Below are 20,526 nucleotides of genomic sequence, written 5' to 3'. Positions count from 1 at the left end.
AGTGAAGTGTACCTTCCTTGAATCACTTGACTTCTGGAAACAAAATCACCACCAGTGTGAATATGATAGAGTTTGACGACGATGACGAGGACAACGAGTTGTGTTGAAGACGATATCAACGAAGTGCAGCATGGCACGATGGTGCTTTTGTAGCAAGTTCGATGTCAATTCGCAGCATTTGTCGATGAAAGTTGCCTTTAAGAAGTGAAGCTTGTCGTGTATGCAATTACTTGTCAGATGCGTAGTGCCCAACAAGTTCTCATCTATGTTTGGAGCGAGACGCAATGTGTTCGACTAGAGCTCGAGGTGAAATTGAGATTGAAGTCAATACAATAATGCTGATGTTGAGAAAGGAAAACACTGCTGGGTATTTGAGGCAAGCCTCCGAAGGGGTACATAGCAACACATGAAAAATATACCCACACTCATTTGCTGAGCTTCTCGAGCAGAATCTTTGCGCCTGCGTTGCCCTTCGGCCCCTCGCTTGTCTTCTTCTTCTTCTTATTTTGTGAATCATCGGTCTCCACGGGTGCCTTCTTGGAGGCAGCGTTCTCGCCCTTGGCCGCCTTCTCCAGCGTCTTCTTGCCCTTGGCTAGTTCCTCGCGAACAGCCTTCTTGTTTGCGGCGCTGACATCCTCGCTCTCGAGCATTTGTAAAACAACAAAACTTGAAGGACTTGTGGCCCAGTCGACGAACTTGCCCTTGAGTGTCTTGAACAGCAAATCGCCGAAACCAAGGCGGGGCTCGACCAATTTGACTGTCTTGGACTCAAAATCGAACTTGCCGCCGCTGACTAGCGCTCTCAGCATCTTGCCACCAGCTGCGCTCTGTGCAATGTGACCTTCAGAAGTCACATCACCCTCGGCGAGGGCTACGACAGCCTCAGAAGCTGCCTTCTTGTCTCCCTGGGCTTCCAGGAGGACCTCACTGATGTATTGGCAACCAAAACCAACACTGGCGAGGTCAGCGGCGCGGGATTCAATGATGGGTAGTAGATACGGCGACATGTATGCGATCAATTCTTGGCGACGGATTTCGGGGTTCTTCTTGGAGGTGACCTCACGCACGGAGTGCACTTCGGCGATAATGGTCTTTTGAACGTCGGAAACCAGCCACTTGGCTTGTCCAGCAAGAGGGTAAAGTAGCGGGATACGGGCAGTCAAATGAGAGATGAGGTCAACAAGGCGGTTCTCACGTTCGGCCTCGTCCTTGATGTTCTCGCCCAACAGCTCAGGGAAGAGAGCCTTGGCGGTCATCTTCGTGTCGTCGACAGTGTCCATAGCAGCAAGCAAGACAGTGTGTGCGTTAGGGTCGAGAGCCATCATTTCCACGGCATCCTTGTAAACACGAAGAATAAGCTTGCGGTCCTTTGCAGTTCCGTAACCAAGAGCCAGGCATACGACACGACTGCCGTTCTTTGTGAAAGCCAAGTTTTTGAGGAGATCGCCACCATTCTCTTCGTCCAGATCCGATTTGAGCAGCTCGAGGAACTCAGAAGCCTCGGGAGTGCCAGGAGTTGTGTTGAGGAAGTACTGAAGCATAGCGTCGTGCAACATGGTAAAGCCAGTCATCTTCTTCTGGACCAGCTGGTTGATGAGTTGCTGGAGGTATTGCATCATGGGCTTCTTCTTCTCGGGGCTCTCTTCCAAAATAGTCTTGAGGTCGGCTGTGACTTTCTCTTCGGTCTGACCTTGAGCGGCCTTGGTCTTGCCGAAGATGGCATATTCGGCGCCGTACCATTCGCGGAGCATAAGAGCTTTTTGTGAAGAGGTTGCGACCTGTCGGTAAATGTCGTCGACGATCCAGGCGGCTTCGGGGTGGTTGATCAGACGACGAACGTGACCGTAAAACTGAGGAACGACCATGTTGCGAATCTCAGCATCACTGCGAGATCGTGTTAGCTGAGAAAGACTGGGATGGAGAGGACTGTGACTCACCCTTCGACAACCATCTTGGCGACCAAGAACTTGCCGTACTTGCTCTCGGCCAGCTCGCGCATGTCGGTGCGCAATTCGGTGACGATTTGCTTTCTTTGTTGCATGTTGGCGTACTTGAGGGCGCATTGGATGACACGCACACTGTCGTGCTTGAAGACAAAGTCGCGCACTCTTCCAGTGATGATCTCGAACAGCTCGCCGACCAGAGCCTTGCGCTCTTCGGTAGGCACATGTGACTTTCTGCGCAGTCTCTCCCAAATCTTCTTGCTACGGCCGATGATGTCTGCGTTCGGTTTGGCGGCTTTGCGCTCCTTTGCTAGAACGCGCTGGGCGGCATGTGCTTCTGCTGACGATTGTCCAGCTACATTGCATGTCAGCCAAGTCCTTGGTTATGTTTGTCTGTTACGCACTCCTGATCTTCTTGTCGTCTGAATCGCCGTTTCCACCATTTAGCTCTACACCAGACATGGCGTCTTCCTCCTCATCCAGTTCGTCCTCGTCTTCATCCTCGCTTGTTTCTGATTCGGGGGTGGGCTCCATGACTGGGGCAGCCTTCTTCTTGGAAGAGCCCGTCGAGGCCAGCTTTTGCTTCTTCTCTGATCCAGATCGGACGGCAGCGACGGCCTTGGGTGCTTCCTTGCGTTTGATTCCGGCCATTTTGTTGAATTGTGTACTGTGCAAATGTCCTGCGTGAGCGTCTCAAGCCTGGCAAAAAAGCGCATGGCTTGGATTATTATCTAGACCGCCTTTTTCTGCCACGGAGATTAGCTCCACATCTCCGCATTACCCTTTTCTTCATCACCTCTTCCAATTTGCTCACCCAATATTCGAACTTTTCTCACCTTGGGTCTCGAATGCGTCATACTGGGAGAGCTTATTGATCCTCGATATCTACTGCTATTCTATCTGAAGACCGCCTTGTTCAACCATCTGCCGTGCCTTCCATAAACCTCCATTTCCGTCTCTTATGCGCTATCAACGTGCACTCCATTCGCAAGTGCCTCGATCCGGTTGTTTTCTCTTGCTGATACATCTAGCGGGGCATCTGCTGCGACTCTTTGAGACGCAGGAACTCGAGCTGGACCTGGTTCTCAATAGAGAGACGCTCAAGGACACGCTGTCTAAGAATGAACGTGCGGTCCTCGTCCAAACCATACTCGACATCTTCAGGCTCACACTTGCCGAGAAGTTCCTTGGTGAGCTGGTAGAACATGATCTCCAGTCTCAGCTTGCTCGCCATTCCACACTCGTCCACTAGACGCTGCGCCTCGGTCAGAGAGCTCTATGCGACATTAGTCATGAACACGATATGGTTGCTCTCGAAACCTTACCAGTCGCTCTTCCATCTCACAAATCTGGGCACGAGTCTCATCCATCTGGATCAGAAGTCTCTCGGTATCGTTGGCACTCGAGTCACCGCTCTTGGGGTTCTCAGCACCGATGCGCTTGTGGCTGATGTCCTTGGTCAGGTGGTCGATTTGTGATTGCATCTGAATGATAGCAGCTGAAGTCGGGTGCATCTTGAACAAGCCATTCTCGACCTGTTGCTGACCACTGGACTTGGAACTGCCGCTTTCGAGGACCTCGATCTTGGACTCAAGGATGTTGATCTTGCCGTTGGCTACGTCGATGCCGGTCTGGTGGGCAACGAGAGCTTCGCCGACAGTCTTGAGGTACTTCTCGTGTGTTCCATGGGCCTGCTCGAGCTTGTTGATGGGGCTGTCCGCCTGAGGGACTACGAGTCGTCAGCAGTGACCATCGTAAACATTACACGGTGACTTACATTGAAGGGCGGTACCGTTGGTCTGAGGCTTGGAGCCGTCATAGCCCTTCGAGATGACCGTGTCGCCAGTCTTCTGTTCGGCTCCAGCAAGACACTTGTCGTTGAACTGAAGCTGGGCAATGTGCTGCTTGATCTGAGAGGTCACAGAGGACTCAGAAGTGCGCACAATGCTCTCGACTCTGTTGATGCGCGTCTCTTGGTGTTGGAATCTCGGCTCCATCATGCTAGCGATTGTCTCCAGACGTTGGTCGAGCTCGCGTGCATGTCTGGCGCGTTCGTCGGCGAGTCTCTTGCAGATCTCAAGCTTGTCATGGTGAGATCTGATCTGGCCCTTCAAATTGACAACTTCGCTACGCAGGTCCTTGTTGATCTCGTCACTCTCAGCTTGCTTCTTTTCGGTTGCTGCGCGCTGAGACATCAGCTCGCCAACCTGGGCTTCCAGACGTAGAAGCTTGCTGTGCATCATGAGATCGCTGTGCGCCTGACGCTCGGCGCGTGCAAGTTTGAGGAACTCTTGATCCTACGAAAAGTCAGCAAGAGCTATGATATCCACCATGGGCATTTGCTTGCATCATAGCCTGTGTTGGACTCAAACTTGACCAGTGAGAGATTGTCGCGAGGGCTGCTCACAGTGTCGGAGGCTGGGACAGTGGCTGGCACGAAATTGGTGCGCAAGCTGCCAAATACAGTTGCGAGATCTGCGCCATTGCTGCTGCCACTGGCAGGTGCGTGGAACTTGTAGTGGGGTGCGCGAGGGTTCATGTTGAGAGTCTAGCTCTAAGATGAAGCCAAGCAAGATCGACTGGGTTGAAAAGGCTGCTTGTAAAACAAGGAAAGAAGACGAGGAAGGAAGCAAGTAAGTCTGCGTTCGTGGGTTTTGTATGGCAGTCACGACCGGCTCGACGACTAAGCGACGACAGAACCTTCCGAACCACTGGAAACCATCCCGCAAACTGCACTCAAACGAGACAAACGATTCGTCGAGGCGATCGAACTTTCCGACAGTGATATGCACGCATCACTTAAGATAATGTGTGATTAGAAGTACGCATCCATCGAGGTAGGTAGGCTTCGACCAGGATTATGTCGTGATCCGTACTTTCCAATTACTTCAGATTCGTGAAAGCTTCCTTCCTCACATGAATCCTATCTTATTGCAAAGTACAGAGAATCCTAGAAGGGTCTGGATCCATTGAGTCTGATGGCCGTCACAACTTCAGAGACGAATCGCGTAGCTCGTGAGTGTGTATTATTATGGTATTTTATCGAATCGCCGCCTCAGGGAAAACGGTAGTTATGAGCTCATCTAGCAATGTGAACACTAAATGCGTACTATTTGTTGTCAGCAAATATCTTGAAAACTAGACAAGAAGGCTTACTTCAGACGTTGATTGTTCAACATGGCAAACACCTTTCGACTCGCTGCTTGGGCATTTTGCCTACCCACTACACTACCAGCTAAGTCCGGTACCAATGTCGCAAGCAAAAGTCCTGCTTCTTTCTGGCTTTGCGCCTTTTGTGCAGCTGTGCGCGGCACTCCTCCCTGCTTCATCTGACCTTCGGGCCACATGATGTTCTTGACTAGATCAATGTATCGTATCACTGAATCTTCTTGACCAAATCCTTTCGCTGCATCTCTAACCTTTCGTTCGATTGTGCCACCCAGAAGCTGATGCAGAACAACTACTACAGCACGTCCTCGTAACCAGCTGGTACCTTTTTGCAGCTCAAAAATCTCCAAGAAGATATCACAGATCGGTTTGACAAACGGCTCGGCTTCTCTGTCCTCGAAAGCATTGATTTCCGCTTCGGCTTCTGCTGCAGACGCAGGGTCCGATGAGAATTCGGGAGCATTGGGGTTCAATGGCACCCCACTCATCTGAGCAGTTGCTGCCGAGATCAGATTCTGACCAGCGACAGATAGCTGATCGAGTACTGGAATGTTGCCCAAGAACTCTTCCATGCCATCTGTGACCGAGTTGTAAATTCTTGTCACAAAGTCTTTCTCGTCAATCTGGCTGCCATTAGCGCCGGATGTGATCCTTGACTGTGACAAGAAAGCACGGAGTTCTCGACTACGGCAGATAGCCGGAATCAAGAGCAGAGCCTGCAGATGGTCAGCGTCGTCTAGGATATGTTTGTCCACGCTGGTCTACATACCTTGAGATACTTCTCTAGGATCACCCGTCGCTTCTGCAAAAAATCTTTTTGCAACGTGAAGAGTGTCTGCCGGCGAGGAAACTCGAGGTTTCTAACAGCAGGGAATCTCGCTCTCAAACGCTTGTTTAGCTCATGGAATTCGCTGTATCGTCTCGTCACCATCCAGACGGCAGCAGGCATTTGATCGCCTGCTTGACGTCGGACTTCTATGACATCTTTCTCTCGTTAGTGTTAACCCCTCTTCCTATGGAAGATGTACTTACAAAGTGCGAATTCATGACCATCTTCCTCTCTCCCAACCATGATTGATTTGATGTTGACTGCTGCTCTCCCGTACAGGCTGTTATCGCTTTCCTGGATTGTGTACTGCTGTTTTTGCATCTCTTTGCGATGTATCTCTCGCGCCAGACTTTGCTTGGATTTACGGAGGATTCTCAACTCAGCTGCGTTATTGGTCAACTCGGCCTTCTTCGTCAGAGAATCAAGAATGGCATCTTGAGCAGTCAAGCGATCGATGTCAGCATTGAGAGTGTCAATGGCTTCAGTAAGTCCGAGATCACCAGGTGCAGCTTCGTGGATATCATCGTCAAGTCCCTTGTCTGCCAGATCAGAATCCTCTTTCTCGTCTTCGGCGAACTTCTCCTCTTCTCCAAACAAATCGTCAGCGAAGACTCCTTTGCTTGATGGAGCTCCCACCAATCCGAGAGAGGCTATACTAGGCTTTGACCTCGTTTGAACCAAGGTAGGCCTTGTTAAGTCCAAGGAAGCTCGCGGCGAATCATTATTTGCTGCGGTATTCTCGGCAGAGAAGATGGAACTGTTGTCTGGCTCATCCATGATTTGGTTAAGAGCGGCTTGCATAGCATCCACTACCTGAGCAGAGTCATCCACGGTATGATCTACGTCGTTCTCTAGATCCATGCTACTGAGAGCAGATACAGATCGAGTCATACGCTCATCCTCAACATCGTCATCAAAGAGAGGCCGTGGTCTCGAACCGTCCATAGACTGTCGCACCGGGCTAGCAATAACGCTTGGCTTGATAAAACTCTTCAGATCACTGGATGACATAGCCGGTCTTCTGAGCTCAGGGGCACGAGGCGACTTGGGGGAAAGTACAGCTACCGATCGGGCTTCCCGGTGAGACGGTCGATCTCTTTCGCCGCCAACTGACAGTGATCTTGACAGCTCGGGATATCCTTCCGAGGTAGCAGACATGATTGAACTTTCTTCCGTGGCGAGCCACTTGTAGAACAAGTCTGACTTTCTGAAGCTATCGAAGTGCTGATCCTTCATCTCTTCAAATGCAGAGGTTTGCGCTCGGAGCACAGCACGCCGGGCAGAAACGTAGAGTCGAGCATCTGCCGAACTGCCAGCTCTCAAAAAGTCTCTCACAGCCTGTCTGTCGTGGTCGGGAACACCGAGCTCAGGTTTAGTGAGATAAGCTTCATACATTTGCTCGAGATCCATTCTGTCCGAGGCACTCCAGGGAGTATCGTGCGGAAGCTCTTGCTCTGGTTCATCGTTGTCAGCTTCCAGAGGGTTGCGAAAGCCATCAACGACAATCCAGAATTGTACCAAACGCATACTGCTCTTCCTGTCCATGTATTCCATAAAATAGGAAAGGCCCGAAGCACTGTGCAGTACTTCGCCTAGAGAAGCTTGGCTCAACTTGGAAGAATGCTCAACACTAGAGGCAGATGCTTTCACTGTCAATTTCGGCCTTGAGGTACCATTCGCAGTAAAGTGTGCGATCTTCTGATCCAGTATACGTCGTCCAGTTTCCAATCGGCGAAGATAAACAGGGTCTTGATCAGAACCTGAGGTAGCTTTTCGAACTTGGCTAGTGATCTCGCTTCGAAAACGCCTAGCATCTGATAGGGTGGCACAATTTCGAGTTGCGCGAATAAATCTTTCGAATTGCCTCTCATTGTCGCCCGGTCTGAGACGTGGAAATTGTACTGACTTGGGATGCTGGGGGGCTGGTACAGCATGTTCATCTAGAGCAGCTCTAAGTTTGCGAACCGATTTGCGATCTTGCAGCATGGTACGTCCAGAATTCTCGATGAGTTGGTTGAAGAAGTCCGGATCAGAGAGCATCAATACCACAGGGGTCAAAACAGCACATGCAACAATTTCTTTGACCAGAGCGGACACAGCGGCACTACTCTTCATATAATCGGGCATGACAAGCGGCAGTATCTTTGCGACTATACGTCGCAGGTGCGTCTGCTGCAGGAGCTTCGTGTCGGAGAAGGCCAGAGCGGCAGCAGGGTGAAGCTTGCCGTCTCTGAATTTGGCGGCGATAGCGAGATCCAGCTCTTCTGACTCGGTCATGTCGCGAGACAGGTTCTTGCCTCTAACCAGACGCTCAGCGTTGTAGAAATCGCGCATGTGGTTGGTCAAGATAGGGACGATCCTTGCGACAGCAAGTTCGACCATGTCCAGTTGTGCAGTCCTCTTACGAACGTTATCCAGAACCTGCCTGATGGCGCGATCCACCTCATTTTGAAACAGCGGGCGTGGGCTGATATTCTTGTACCACACGGTGATGAAGTCCCGAAGAACAAAGTCCAGCAGACCGTCGATGCTTAGGGAGACCTTTGCCGAGGAGGGATAGATGGGTGTCTTGTCGTATCGTGAACGCGTCTTCAAGGCGGCTTTCTCTTGGTTCCATAGTGCTGGAGTAATAAACGCCGGGGGTACGAGGGTAGTCGCATGGTTGTAACGATGATTCGAGCCCTTGGAGGCAGTCAAGACGAGCAATACGAGGGCGATGAGGGTTGCGAGACAGCCCGCAACAAAGGCGTAGGGAATCCAGCGAAACGACGGCACCCAGTGCGTGAGCAGCAACCACGAGACGAGCGCCGCAAATCCGGCCGTGATCACATCCTTCTTCTCCAGGCCCATGTCGCTACCGATTCATGCTGTGTAGGCCGTCAGTTGTCCACTGTTGACAACCCGCACTTGCCCAAATCATTGAACACCCAAGGCCTCCGAATCCCCGGATCTGCAACGTGCGCCGCCGCACTCCTCCCGTCCAAGCCGTCGTCATGGCGCAGCGTGCGCCAAAGTCTATTTGTCTATATCATCCCGCTCGTCTTTAGGCACAGCACGGGCACAGCTGGGAGCCATTGTTTGATGACATCGATTATGCCTTCTGAGACAGGCAGTATAATGGTATAAACAATCCTACGTCTACATATCCTCGTCGTCTGCACCCAGCAACTTGGCATAATCGTCCATCGATGCGAATGTCGGCAGGTGCTTGAGCTTTCTCTTCTTTTTCTTCTTGTTGTCCGCTTCGTCTTTCTTCGTGTCCTCTTCTTCCTTATCATCTCCCAGACCCTCGAAGTCGGATGGTAGATCCTCGTCGTCGCCAAGCATGGCGTCTTCGTCTCCACTCTCCAACCCTTCGAAGCCATCGTCTTCCAAATCCTCGTCCATGTCTTCTCCCAGATCTGCCTCGTCCATGTCGTCTTCGGCGAACTCGCCAATCTCGACACCATCATCACCTTCACTGTCCGAGTAACCTTCCTCAAGGTCTTCCATGTCAAGGTCATCATCGTCGTCGTCATCGTCTCCCTCGATCTCGGGCCTCGATTCAACGAGAGCCTTCCAGATCTCGTCTTCGTCGGCATCGCTTTCTGCATCGCTGTCGGCGGCATCCTTCTGCTTCTTCTTATCCTTCTTAGTGGGCTTGGCATTGTTGACCTTGGTGAAGTAATCGTGGAAGAAGACCTCGTCAGCTGCGATGTCCTCGACCTTCTTCTTCCAGAAGGCGTCCGAGTTGAGAGGGATGCGGTGAGTGGGGTCCGCGCGGTCCTTGATGAGCACGTCAGCAGCATTTGATCCTGACATAGGCTGCATGATGGACGCTCCACGCGTCGTTGTGGATCCCTTGGTTTTGGCATTGCGGTAGACGAACCGGTCCAGGAAGTGCATCAACGTATGCTTGGTGGGGTCTGGCTTGGGCGGCAGTGTTGTCTGGTTTACTAATGCTTCGGCGAAGATTGCTACAGAGGGGTGGAAATGAGAAAGCAGAGGCAACACCTCCCAGAGTGCGCTGCGATCGGCATTGCTGTGTTCCGGATTTCTCTTTCGTGCATCGTATCGAACTGCGGGGGTCGCGGCTTCTTTTGTCGATTCCTCAGGTCTGGACTCGCCGTCTTCTGGCGCATCGACAAAGTGTTCCTCCTCGTCCTCGGGATCGGCTTCGGGCTCGCGAATCATGTTCCTGATGGTAGGGAATGTAGCCTCAAGCTCGCTAACCAGATACAGGACACCACACACGAAAGGTGCTTCGTGCAGGGTGATGGTCTGTAACAAGCGCTTTACGAAAGCCTGTACACGCTTGACGTTGACGTCTGACTTGAGCGACTTGTAGAGAAGGTTGAGGTACATGATCTGCTTGGAAGAAGTGATGAGACGGGGATCGAGGAGCGATTCGTAAAGGGTGCGGTAGAATCTGTCGGCGGAGAAGTGCTTGGTGGCAGAGATTTGTTGAATGAGCATCAGAGCCTGGATACTGGTGTTGAAGTTGGAAGAGTGTGTGACACGGAAGATGGTGTCGAGATGCTGTTCGAAGGTAGGGTCATCTGTTTTGGCGAAGGGGAAGGCGCGGTTGACACCAGTCAAGACTGCTGTAACCATCTTCTCGTTGAGCTCGCTGTCAGCAGCATCGGCCTGTTCCAAAGCCTTTGCCTTCTTTGCCGCCATCTTACCACCCTTTCCACCACCACCTTGGACCTTTTGGGCCTTGGCCTTAGCATGCGATCTAGGCTTCAAGAATTGAATGAAAAGTCCGAAGTAGATATCGAGGAGCTTGTTAGCAACTTCCGGTTCCTTGACACTCAAGATTGTCTGGTTCAAAGTGATGATGGAGTAGTACTTTGCGTGAGCGGCTTGTCCAGGACGGAAGAGCGATTCGGTTTCGATGGCGTTCACGATAATCCCCTTCATGGCCGGGTGTGTGTTCTCCAGTTGAAGCAAGAGATATGATGTGCGAGACGCGATCTTCTTGTCCTTGTCTCCGAGCTTGTTGACCAACAACCTCAAAAGGTTCTCCTCTTGTTCAGGCTTGTCCCTCAACAGCTCCCAGACGTATGTGATTGCTCTGCTTCTTGCGTATTCAACCTCATCACCACACCAACTCTCCAGAATCTTGAGAAGTTCGAAGTACTGCTTCTTCAACCAGTCCTCGAAGGCCCAGTAGATGAGATGAGTCTTTTCGAGGCCATTGGGCAAGGGGCTTCCAACTCTCCAGACAGTGTGATGCTCCTCTACAATCTTGGCCAAAGCTGGCTGTTTCGTGAAAGCGCGCAGCTTGCGGTCTCCAGGGAGGACGTCACCCTGGCCGAGCAAATCCTTGATGGCAGCAACAGCCATAAGGGCCTGATTTCTGCTCTTCTTCTTTGCCAGACCAAGCAATGTCTCGAAAGCCTTTGTGTTGTGCAGCGGCGACTCCTGGACCAGCAGGGTCAAGGCTGAGATTTTATCCTCGAGAGTACCGGAAGCCATGATTGTCGACAAAAACTTGTGCGAGGACGAGGCTGAGTTGTTGTTTGCAGCATAGCTTGTGTTCTCGGATTCGAGCAGGGTGTATGCGTAGTCGTGGATTTCTTCGACCAGTCTCTGCGACGGCGGTTGGGCGGATGTGGACACGGGCAATTCGGACAAAGCAGTTGCATACCAGTCTGGTCTAGGATCGAAAATCTGGGTGTTGATTAGAAACGATGGTCCGAAAAGCAGCTTTGCAGGTCGCATACCAAAGCGGTCTTCTTTGCCTTTTGTTCACCACCTTCTTTCTTGGGATACTCCTTCTTCGGGTAGGACTTCTCCGGGCGCGCATTGCCGCCTCGGGCCTCTGAGGCAGAGCGCTTCCTAGTAACACCCATCTTTGTATGCTTCGCCGAAAAATGTTATGTTTTTCTGCAAGGAAAAACACGATGGACTCTCACGTCTCTCACATGCGCCGACCAAGAAAATTTCCCCGTCAAACTCCGCGTCTTATCCCCGACGTCCGGGGAGTCTTCCATCTCCATTCACCATCATCCTCTGACAACATCAATCATTTCCCTCGTCAAACATACATCCTGTAGCAGCTGCGGATGTACTCTCACGCTCAGATTGTGAGATGCGCGCCTCTGCTTAGGGTTGCTGGTCGCGAAAATAACCTCCTCTCTCGCCATGCTCTCCAACGGTCATTGAAACCATTACATGGACTCAGACACTCATCAAGCAGTGTACAACGATTGTCTCGCTTCTGGATTCCTACCGTTGGTGCAGAGCGAGCTCGAGATGCCAAAGACGAATCTCATGAGTTGCTCATCAGGGCTGGCTATGTGCGACAAGCCCACGCGGGCATCTTCCACATGCTGCCACTAGGCAATCGCGTACAGCAAAAGCTTGAAGGCCTGATTGATAAACACATGGAAACTATAGGTATGGAAATGGCTGTTTTACGAGAGGTAGGTGCGATTGGCTGAGACACATGTAGGTGCTGCTAAAGTGTCACTTTCTACCATATCATCGGAAGAGCTTTGGAAGAAGACTGGCAGATTTGTAGGCCATGGCGGCGAAGTAAGTGTAATGTCCTATCTCTCGTTCCTACCTTTATGCTCTTCCTTGCACCTCTAGACGACCAGATTGCTCACCGTTTCAAGTTGTTCGGCTTCCACGACAGAAAAGATGCAAAGTTCTTGCTTTCACCAACCCACGAGGAAGAAATTACATCTCTAGTTGCCAGTACAGTACAGTCCTACAAAGACCTCCCGCTTCGCTTGTATCAGATTGGTCGTAAATTCAGAGACGAGGCACGTCCACGACAGGGTCTTCTCCGCGGTCGAGAGTTTACCATGAAAGACCTTTACACATTCGACATCACTGAGCAACAAGCCAGAGAAACGTACGAAGAAGTTCGCCTAGCATACAGAGCATTCCTGGATGAACTCAGATTGCCATACCTTGTGGCCGAAGCAGACTCTGGAAACATTGGTGGCACTCTGAGCCACGAATACCATTTCGTCTCGGCAAAGGGCGAAGACAACGTTATTAGCTGCGGCTCATGTGACTACACGATCAACGACGAACTTGCCATTACATCAGTAGATCAATCGGAGCAAGTATCCGTTGAGCACAAGAAGCATCTGCAACGCTGGATCGGAATCACCAAGGACAGAAAGAACCTGGTCATGGCATGGTTCCCCAACACTTCCCAACAGCCCTCAGGGGACGAAGTTAAAAATGAGGTCAACCCGAACGTCATCAAAGCTTTGGTTCCAGACATCGACCTGTCTGTAGAGAACCCAATCGAGATCTGGGACAAAACCAACCCGAGGCAAGAAGACGGCTCTCGCCCTGACGCTCAGATCATTGAAATCAATGACGAACGCCTACCTTTGGGCGGCGATGCGGGAGCCAAGAGAGCAGAGATACAGCAAAAGTTGATGCCTCGCGAAGTACTCAAAGCCGGCGGCGCATTCAGCAGCATACAATTTCAGCTCCGACCAAGAAAGGACAACAAGACCATGCAGCTCACGCGCACACTGACAGGCGACCCATGTCAAAAGTGCGGTGATGGTAAGGTCAAGGTCGACCGTGCCATTGAAGTCGGACATACATTCCACCTGGGCACACGATACAGCAAGCCACTCGAGGCAACATTTGTCGACAGCAACGACCGTCGTGTGACGATTGAGATGGGTTGTCACGGCATCGGTGTATCGCGTCTTGTTGGAGCGATTGCGTCAATGTTGTCGGATACCAAGGGTTTGAACTGGCCTGCAGCAATCGCACCCTTCCAGGCCGTTGTGATCCCTGGCAAAGGCAACGAGTCGGATGCGGAGGATGTGGCACGAAAGCTCAACTCCGTGGCCGACACAGTCATCGACGACCGCCAGAAATCAATTGGCTGGAAGCTGAACGATGCTGATCTAGTCGGCTACCCCCTCATCGTCGTGCTGGGTCGTTCTTGGAAGGCCGAAGGCAAGGCCGAGGTACAATGCCGCAGACTGGGCATCAAAGAGGAAGTTCAATGCAGTCTTGAAGCCTCAAGCACCCTGGAGCAGAAGATTCAAAAGTTGCTGCAGCAGCTGTAGAAGGTGTTGTAATACAAGATCGGGTATAGTGTAGTAGTAGTGTCCACTTTGTACAAACATCATGCGCATCCAAACTCTTTTGAGATTCTCTACTCCATGCCATCCATCAATTCTACACGATCCAACATCATGCCACGGAGGCCACAGAACTCCTTGAGATAATCCCATTCCTCGCCTTCTTCCTCTCCCCATTTGTCTTTGCTAGCGAAACCCCAAGCTTGTGAAATCTTGTCGATGGCACCGCGCTCCTCTTCACGAACCCAGCGTTCCCACAACGGTACACCCATGGACCAGGTGACTCTAACCATTTGGTCGTTGGCTGTGGTCAGAGCAACATAACCAACAGTGCCAACAGCCATGGTATACGTCATGATGCCAGCCATGGCGATATTCGTAGCCATTGCAGGATCCATAGTGCTCTGATAGTCACTGAAACGGGTTGCGAGCGTGTAAGCAGCAGGCGGTGTCAACAAGAAACCAGTCAAAGGGAAAAGAGCACTGCGCAAAAACTTGGAACGCTTGTAGGCAGTTGTGCAATATGTTGCGTCAATAGTGCCTAGGGCGAGGCTCAGATCGCGGCTCTCAATTGCAGCATCGATGGCCAAGTCAGCCACTGCTGGAGGCACGGAGGCAGACACTTTGTTAGGGTTGGTCTCATCAAAAGCAATGACACCAGACTTTGATGGGCGCGGTACAGGCTTCTCGCGGTATAGCGTGAAGACGGCGGGGAAGGACTCTGGACGTTGTAGGAGGCATTGCAGTTCGACGTAGGATTTGAGGATAGCGGGGGTGATGAAGACGGGGCGGTAGATGAGCATGTCGAAAGCTTTTGTGGTGAGGGCTTCGATGACACGAAGCCTTGTGATTGAGGACTTGTCAGGAGAGTTGAGATTGCTGAGCAGAGCAGAGGTAGCCGTATTTTCTGCTTGCGATGTTGTCGGTTTCTGTGGCGAGTCTTTGGCATCGACGAGCTTTCGGGCTATGGACAGATATTCCCTCAGAGCTCGTTGGACAGCGTCCTCGTCTGGTACGGCGGGGTGATCAAGGACATGTCTGGCAAGCTCGTCGATGCGTGTATTGAAGTCGGATAGCTCTTTTTGCGACAATTGAGATGCAGGGAGAGCTGCATCTGCTACTGGGGCGAGACTGGAAGCGGTTGCCAGCCATCTGCGTGGTTGTTGACTTGAGCCAGGAGTGGATTGCGTATGTCTAGGACGGTTTTGGTTGTGTGTAAAGTTGGAGGAAAGGGTACGAGATTGTTGCGCCAGGCGATTTATCGTGAACCATGGTGCTGCTACTTGTCGCGTGCTTGATTGACTACAGACTTGACATGCGAATGCAGTACGCGACGGGGTGAAGGCTTTCATTTTTGCTTGTATCGTCATGGCAATCAATGGCCCAGAGAGGACGATGGAGAGTCTACCTTACCTAGTGTGTCAGGCAGGTGAAGAATCTTATCTAATCCATCGTTCCAGTCGGCTCGATCAGCCGGGAGCCTTTGTCGAGTGACGACGCCGGCGGGCTTCAAGGTTGCTCAGCCATCATCGACACATTTCCACCTTCTACCAAACCCCAACTCGACTATATCTCAACCTCTCACTATCAGGCACATTGACGCCTCTCTCCAATCGTCTACATAACTACCACAACTCGCTTCCATTTGCTACTGGACTCTGATCTCGCCGGCGCGACTTCTTACCCGCTGCCTCCCGTCACGCGCCCGTCCACTCTGTCAACTCCAGGTGCCTAGGACCGCTACAATGCCGCCCCCTCCTCCACCGCCTCCTCCGCCCCCTCCAATGCCGGGATTCTCGGGAGGTAAACATATCGACTTCTAGAAGATACTCCCAGGACTTGTGCTGATCCATTGCTCAGGGCCACCACCTCCTCCCCCTCCTGGCGGAATGCCGAACAGGCCACCTGCAGCCGTCGCCCAAGGCAGAGTATGTCTTGCTGTCCACGTTACAAGCTGCAAAAGCTGATCATATCTCAGGGTGCCCTGTTAGGAGATATCACAAAGGGTGCGAAGCTCAAGAAAGTCACCCAGATCAACGATCGTTCTGCACCTATTGTGGGAAATGAGAAGAAGTCGTCTGGCCCTGCCGCCATGGGCGCTCCTCCGGTGCCAGGAATGATGAAGCCTCCGGGAGGTGCTGCTCCTCCTCCCCCGCCTGGCGCAAACAGAGACCGTGCTTCGAGCGACGTGGGAACTGCACCACCTCAACTAGGAGGCCTCTTCGCTGGAGGCATGCCCAAGCTGCGGAAATCTGGTGGTGTCAAAACAGGTGCGGATACGGATTCATCATACATGGGTGCCTCAGAAGCCCCCTCTCGTCCTGTTTCTGCTGCTCCTAGACCACCTGGCGCTCCCCCTCGTCCAAGTGGTTCGGCCCCTCCAGTCCCTCCGTCTGCGCCACCTTCAGCGCCGCTTGCCAATCCTGCCGTGTCAGCCATCAAGAATGGCCTGCGACCTGCTCCACAAACAAGTAGCTCTTCGCCTGCTATTCCTTCAAAGCCAAAACCGCCTCCAATCGGCAAGAAGCCACCAATGCCTCCTCCATCCTCGCGCAAACCCTCAGGCAACATACCACCCCTTCCTCCATCATCCGCTTCGCCCGTCCCTCCATCTGCCCCTCCAATGCCACCTTCCTCGGCTCCTCGACCGCCACCCCCACCTCCTTCAATGAGCGCTCCGCTACCGCCTATGAACAGCTCTCCTTCCTTGGCCGAAACAGCCGCGCGCAACGCTTTTGGTCGAGCTTCACCTGCTGCACCTCCCCCGCCAGCGCCAGCTATGACACCTCCGAGATCGCCTGCGCCAGCACCACCTTTGCCGCCAGCAGCTGCACCCTCACCACCTAGACCGCCAATTGCGGCCCCAAGCCCTCCGCCAGCGGCAGCACCGTCTCCACCTCCTTCGGTAGCCCCCTCGAGACCACACGCAGGCTCGATCTCGCGATCGACTATGGATGCCTCAGCGTACACATTAAGCAACGGAGCATCTCTCAAGTCTCCAAGTCAGTCATATCAAGGAGCAAGCGGAAGCAGAGGTGGTGGCGGGCGTATCACGATCGACGACACACGCTTCAAATTCCAACCAGATGAGACGCTTCCCAAGCCACGAGAGTTTTCGGGCGTGACCAAAATGTACCGAGCGGGTAGAGGCAGCACGGTACCCTTGGATTTGTCGGCTTTCGAATAGTTTGGTAAACATGCATCGCGAAAGAGAGGTAAACTGGAAGTGACCGCAAGTGAAGGGGAACTTGTGCATAGAGGGTATCGTACGAAAAGAGAGGAAATTCCAAATAAAGATTTCAGAGATGGAGGCCTTCTTCCTCCTGGTCTTCATGACTATGCTGAGCCAGTCTAGCTTGAAGCTGCGACCTGAGCTCGTCGTCGGTCAAGTGTCCACTCTGGGATTGTGTCGGTTGTGTTTGTGTTGTAGAGTCCCCGTTGACCATTCTTTCGCTAATCTGGCGATCCTCAACTTCTGCTTCTGACCATCTCATGCCTCTCTTTTCGACTTCGGCTCGAAGCAATTCGATGCGCTCGTTCATGCGGTTGATGACAATGAGATTCTCGTACATGGCATCCTTGCAGTCTTGGAATGTGTCAGGCCTCGCCTTTAGGAATGAAGAATGTTCAACCGTACCTTGATCGCCTTCATCGGCGAACGGCACCATCTGCTCGTTTGAAGATCTGAGGTGGTTCATGTTGTTTCGCAGCTCGGCAACTTTGGAGTGCAGCGCGTCGAGGGGCAGCGACTCGAGTGCCTCTGCAAATCTCACCCGATCGATAGGCAGTGCTTCGTGTGACATGTTGGTTTCTGAGGGAGTCCTGGATGGTGAGGAAAGAAAGATTAGAAAAGATGGCAGTGGTGCATCACTTGCACGATCGTGGACAGGCAAACGACCATGACGCCGATCTGTGTGGTCCGAGCACCACCGAAACTCCGCAACTCATCATGGTCCATTCGTCGACGACGACATTATTTTTATACCTCGACTGTTTCAAAACTTGCCATTGTCTGTACCTCTGGCCCTTCTGCTTGACCATTGAGGGCTAGTAGACAACCATGAATCATGCACGCCCGGTTGTGATGCGGGCATCATGTTGCGCATACACATCACCTTTTGCGCCATCTCTTCTGGCTTCTGTTCTTGGCCATACCGAAGCTCAAAACCTCTCTAACTCTCTTCTGCGAGGTCGATTTGCTGTTGTCACTGGTCTCCGCTCTTTCTCGGCTTGTTCAAAGCTCTCGGCCCGGAGTCGCTTCATTTCAAAGTCACCTCCTACAGTGCAAAGGACAGGTCGAGACACAACCCGGGACGGCTCACGGGGCACTCGAAGACGTCGAGATAATGCTCTTCACGCTCCTACATGGCGAGACTACGATCCAGCGGTCGGTATTCCTTTATTATCAGGAGAACTTGATCAAACCACGATCACCACAATCTTTGGCCCTGATATGCATTGTGATGATGGAAACCATATTCTGAGGTTGATGCATTACCGCAGACTGTCTGGCAGTCTCATCGATGTTGGTGTCGACTTTCCGAAGGAATCGGGCATCTCCTCTGAAATGGCCAAGAAGGCTCTAGACTACATCAGAACCCAGGACCCATCTTTTGACGAGAACGAGGCTGGAGCAATCTGGGCAGAGTCAGAGATCATGAGAGTCGAGGAGGAATATATGGCTCGCGCCGAGAAATTGGGCATCTACAAACGTACCGACAATGAGCAGGCACCGGACACTCAGTCGAGCGCCAGCACTTCCGACATCTACGGAGAGAGTGCCTTGGACAAACTGAGGAAGGCAAATAAGGCAAGATGGATGGAGGAAGACCGGAAGAAGGAAGAAGCAAAGAAGCAGCAAAAGGCTGAACGAGTAGCTGCTCTCAAAGCTGAAGCCAGAGATGAGAACTCGACAGCTGACACGAAAGATGAGCCCGGAAAGATCTTCAGTCCATTTGACGAGATCGCACTTGCACAACCCGCCCAGAAAGCATGGCTGGAGCCTGTGGAGCGTAAGCCGTGGGTGAAGTACTACGAAGAGCAAGCGACTATAATTAAGGACAACAAGATCCCTAACCTGTCTACTCTTCGACGATTGGGCCCCTCTGCTTTGGTTCTACTCGCTGTGCTTGGTGGCTGCTGGATGCTGACTGAAACGTACACCCCTCCTCCGCGTTCTGCGAGAATGTTCCCAGATGTACCACCTGCCGTTGCTACTCTCGGAGCCATCACTGCCATCAACTTCGCCGTCTTCGTTGCCTGGAGAATCCCCCCTCTGTGGAGGACAATGAACAAGACCTTCCAGGTCACCGCAGCGTATCCGTTCGCTATTGGAACTCTCGGCGCACAGTTCAGTCACCAGAGCATTCGTCACTTGTTCATAAACACTGTTATGCTTTGGCCTTTCGGCTGGATTTGTAAGTCCTGGAATGTGCGTCTCGATCGCCAAATCAGGCTAGCTAACTGGTACGCAGTGCATGATGATGTTGGAAGAGGAACTTTCCTAGCTGTCTACCTCGCTTGCGGTACTGTGGGCACGTATGGCTCTCTGGCCTTCAATGTGCTTGCTAAGCGCTGGATGAACTACAGTTTCGGTTCATCTACTGCCGTCATTGGCACTATGGCTGCAGCCTGTTTGATAAGGGCAAAGTAAGCGACTACCTAACCCTCTCTTCATCTCGATAGTCCCACTAACAGCCGGTGCCACAGCAACAATGTGACTGTCCTCGGCTATGAGATCCCCGACATTACCGGCCTGACCGTCCTGGGTATTATCGCAGGTTTCGAAATCCTCAGAGCTTGGAGGGGCAAGAACACCAGAACGGACTATCCTGGCCATCTTTCGGGCCTGGCAGCAGGTGTGCTTGCTGGCTTCTATATCCGCTACCAGACTACTGCAAGTCAGATGACTCGGAAAGAGTTCACACCTCTGCAGTCTGAACAGTCGACCGACTGAGAAACATGCTTGTATACCAATGTAACAATATGTAAGAATAATATGCGAAGTTGTGTAGGAGATCATCTCAGGGGACGTCCCAGTGGTTGGCTTCTTCTGCCTGGGCAGCAAAGATGAATGGAATCTCAGCCTCATCGGCTACCTTCCGCAGTTGTGCACGTGGACTTCACACCTGCCGAACTAAGGGTTGTGGAAGTTTCGTCTCGCGCCGGTGAGTTCCTAATCCTGCATCAAAGCGTGCAGAGGAACCTTGACGGGGTCTGTCATCTGGAACTGGCATGCCTTTCTCGTCAACGTCTTGGCATTAATCGATCAAGATAGAAGTATGGCTTTGCTTGGGCTTCACACTACCTCAACAATCAGGCGCGGTATCGGAGCCGGAACAAATATTTCTAGTGAGTATGTTTATGCTCATCATATTGCGAACGAGTGAAATGGAAGACTTCGCTCTTTAAGAACTTTCGCATCATCGACATCCGTGTTTTGTGCGACTGTACCTTGGACTTGGCATTCGTAGAAGTTTGATAGCGTCAAAAAATTGGCACGCCGTCAGATCGGCCATTGCCCCACACGAAT

The 20,526-nt window shown here is 52.0% G+C and overlaps 9 protein-coding genes across 9 annotated transcripts; 3 read left to right on the top strand and 6 right to left on the bottom strand.

Annotated features, from left to right (window-relative positions):
- Window positions 1–425: 425 nt before the first annotated feature.
- M438DRAFT_276340 (ARM repeat-containing protein) lies at window positions 426–2,594 on the bottom strand (the record flags this gene model as incomplete). The annotated part of the gene is made up of 3 exons (XM_029900846.1): window positions 426–1,884; window positions 1,938–2,298; window positions 2,348–2,594. The coding sequence occupies 3 exons, from the start codon at window positions 2,592–2,594 to the stop codon at window positions 426–428; spliced, it is 2,067 nt and encodes a 688-aa protein (XP_029759324.1).
- A 194-nt stretch (window positions 2,595–2,788) lies between these two features.
- Window positions 2,789–4,667, bottom strand: M438DRAFT_346775 (uncharacterized protein). Its single transcript, XM_029905762.1, has 5 exons — window positions 4,641–4,667; window positions 4,291–4,576; window positions 3,721–4,240; window positions 3,269–3,672; window positions 2,789–3,219 (listed from the first exon to the last, which is right to left on the bottom strand). Exons 2-5 carry the CDS (start codon window positions 4,480–4,482, stop codon window positions 2,971–2,973), a joined length of 1,365 nt encoding a protein of 454 aa, XP_029759323.1. The 5' UTR covers window positions 4,483–4,576; window positions 4,641–4,667; the 3' UTR covers window positions 2,789–2,970.
- A 315-nt stretch (window positions 4,668–4,982) lies between these two features.
- On the bottom strand, window positions 4,983–8,790 carry M438DRAFT_276128 (uncharacterized protein; the record flags this gene model as incomplete). The annotated part of the gene is made up of 4 exons (XM_029900835.1): window positions 4,983–5,052; window positions 5,100–5,827; window positions 5,881–6,095; window positions 6,144–8,790. The coding sequence occupies 4 exons, from the start codon at window positions 8,788–8,790 to the stop codon at window positions 4,983–4,985; spliced, it is 3,660 nt and encodes a 1,219-aa protein (XP_029759322.1).
- A 285-nt stretch (window positions 8,791–9,075) lies between these two features.
- Window positions 9,076–11,816, bottom strand: M438DRAFT_299461 (CBF-domain-containing protein; the record flags this gene model as incomplete). The annotated part of the gene is made up of 2 exons (XM_029902023.1): window positions 11,649–11,816; window positions 9,076–11,595 (listed from the first exon to the last, which is right to left on the bottom strand). Exons 1-2 carry the CDS (start codon window positions 11,775–11,777, stop codon window positions 9,079–9,081), a joined length of 2,646 nt encoding a protein of 881 aa, XP_029759321.1. The 5' UTR covers window positions 11,778–11,816.
- Window positions 11,817–11,990: 174 nt separating this feature from the next.
- Window positions 11,991–13,979, top strand: M438DRAFT_336474 (prolyl-tRNA synthetase; the record flags this gene model as incomplete). The annotated part of the gene is made up of 3 exons (XM_029903894.1): window positions 11,991–12,324; window positions 12,380–12,462; window positions 12,546–13,979. 3 exons carry the CDS (start codon window positions 11,991–11,993, stop codon window positions 13,977–13,979), a joined length of 1,851 nt encoding a protein of 616 aa, XP_029759320.1.
- An 89-nt stretch (window positions 13,980–14,068) lies between these two features.
- Window positions 14,069–14,845, bottom strand: M438DRAFT_276578 (uncharacterized protein; the record flags this gene model as incomplete). Its single annotated transcript, XM_029900865.1, has 1 exon — window positions 14,069–14,845. A coding segment is annotated over one exon (777 nt), but the record flags the coding sequence as incomplete, so codon positions are not given.
- Window positions 14,846–15,739: 894 nt separating this feature from the next.
- On the top strand, window positions 15,740–17,181 carry M438DRAFT_356524 (uncharacterized protein; the record flags this gene model as incomplete). Its single annotated transcript, XM_029907107.1, has 3 exons — window positions 15,740–15,797; window positions 15,855–15,922; window positions 15,973–17,181. 3 exons carry the CDS (start codon window positions 15,740–15,742, stop codon window positions 17,179–17,181), a joined length of 1,335 nt encoding a protein of 444 aa, XP_029759318.1.
- A 112-nt stretch (window positions 17,182–17,293) lies between these two features.
- M438DRAFT_276329 (uncharacterized protein) lies at window positions 17,294–17,797 on the bottom strand (the record flags this gene model as incomplete). The annotated part of the gene is made up of 1 exon (XM_029900844.1): window positions 17,294–17,797. The coding sequence occupies one exon, from the start codon at window positions 17,795–17,797 to the stop codon at window positions 17,294–17,296; it is 504 nt and encodes a 167-aa protein (XP_029759317.1).
- Window positions 17,798–18,447: 650 nt separating this feature from the next.
- On the top strand, window positions 18,448–19,950 carry M438DRAFT_336470 (uncharacterized protein; the record flags this gene model as incomplete). The annotated part of the gene is made up of 3 exons (XM_029903893.1): window positions 18,448–19,411; window positions 19,469–19,643; window positions 19,704–19,950. 3 exons carry the CDS (start codon window positions 18,448–18,450, stop codon window positions 19,948–19,950), a joined length of 1,386 nt encoding a protein of 461 aa, XP_029759316.1.
- Between the last annotated feature and the right edge of the window lie 576 nt (window positions 19,951–20,526).

The sequence above is a fragment of the Aureobasidium pullulans genome, assembly GCF_000721785.1.
Source record: "Aureobasidium pullulans EXF-150 unplaced genomic scaffold scaffold_12, whole genome shotgun sequence".
Lineage (NCBI taxonomy): Eukaryota > Fungi > Ascomycota > Dothideomycetes > Dothideales > Saccotheciaceae > Aureobasidium > Aureobasidium pullulans.
The sequence above is the reverse complement of the archived record's forward strand: the minus strand, read 5'-3'. Positions and strand labels throughout refer to the sequence as shown.

Excerpts from the sequence above, each read along its gene's own strand:
- M438DRAFT_346775 (XM_029905762.1), bottom strand. The coding sequence starts at position 4,482 with ATGAACCCTCGCGCACCCCACTACAAGTTCCACGCACCTGCCAGTGGC. Across the intron at positions 4,241-4,290 it reads AGTCCAACACAGGCTATGAT|GATCAAGAGTTCCTCAAACT; the intron begins GCAAGCAAATGC and ends GACTTTTCGTAG. Across the intron at positions 3,673-3,720 it reads CAACGGTACCGCCCTTCAAT|TCCCTCAGGCGGACAGCCCC; the intron begins GTAAGTCACCGT and ends GACGACTCGTAG.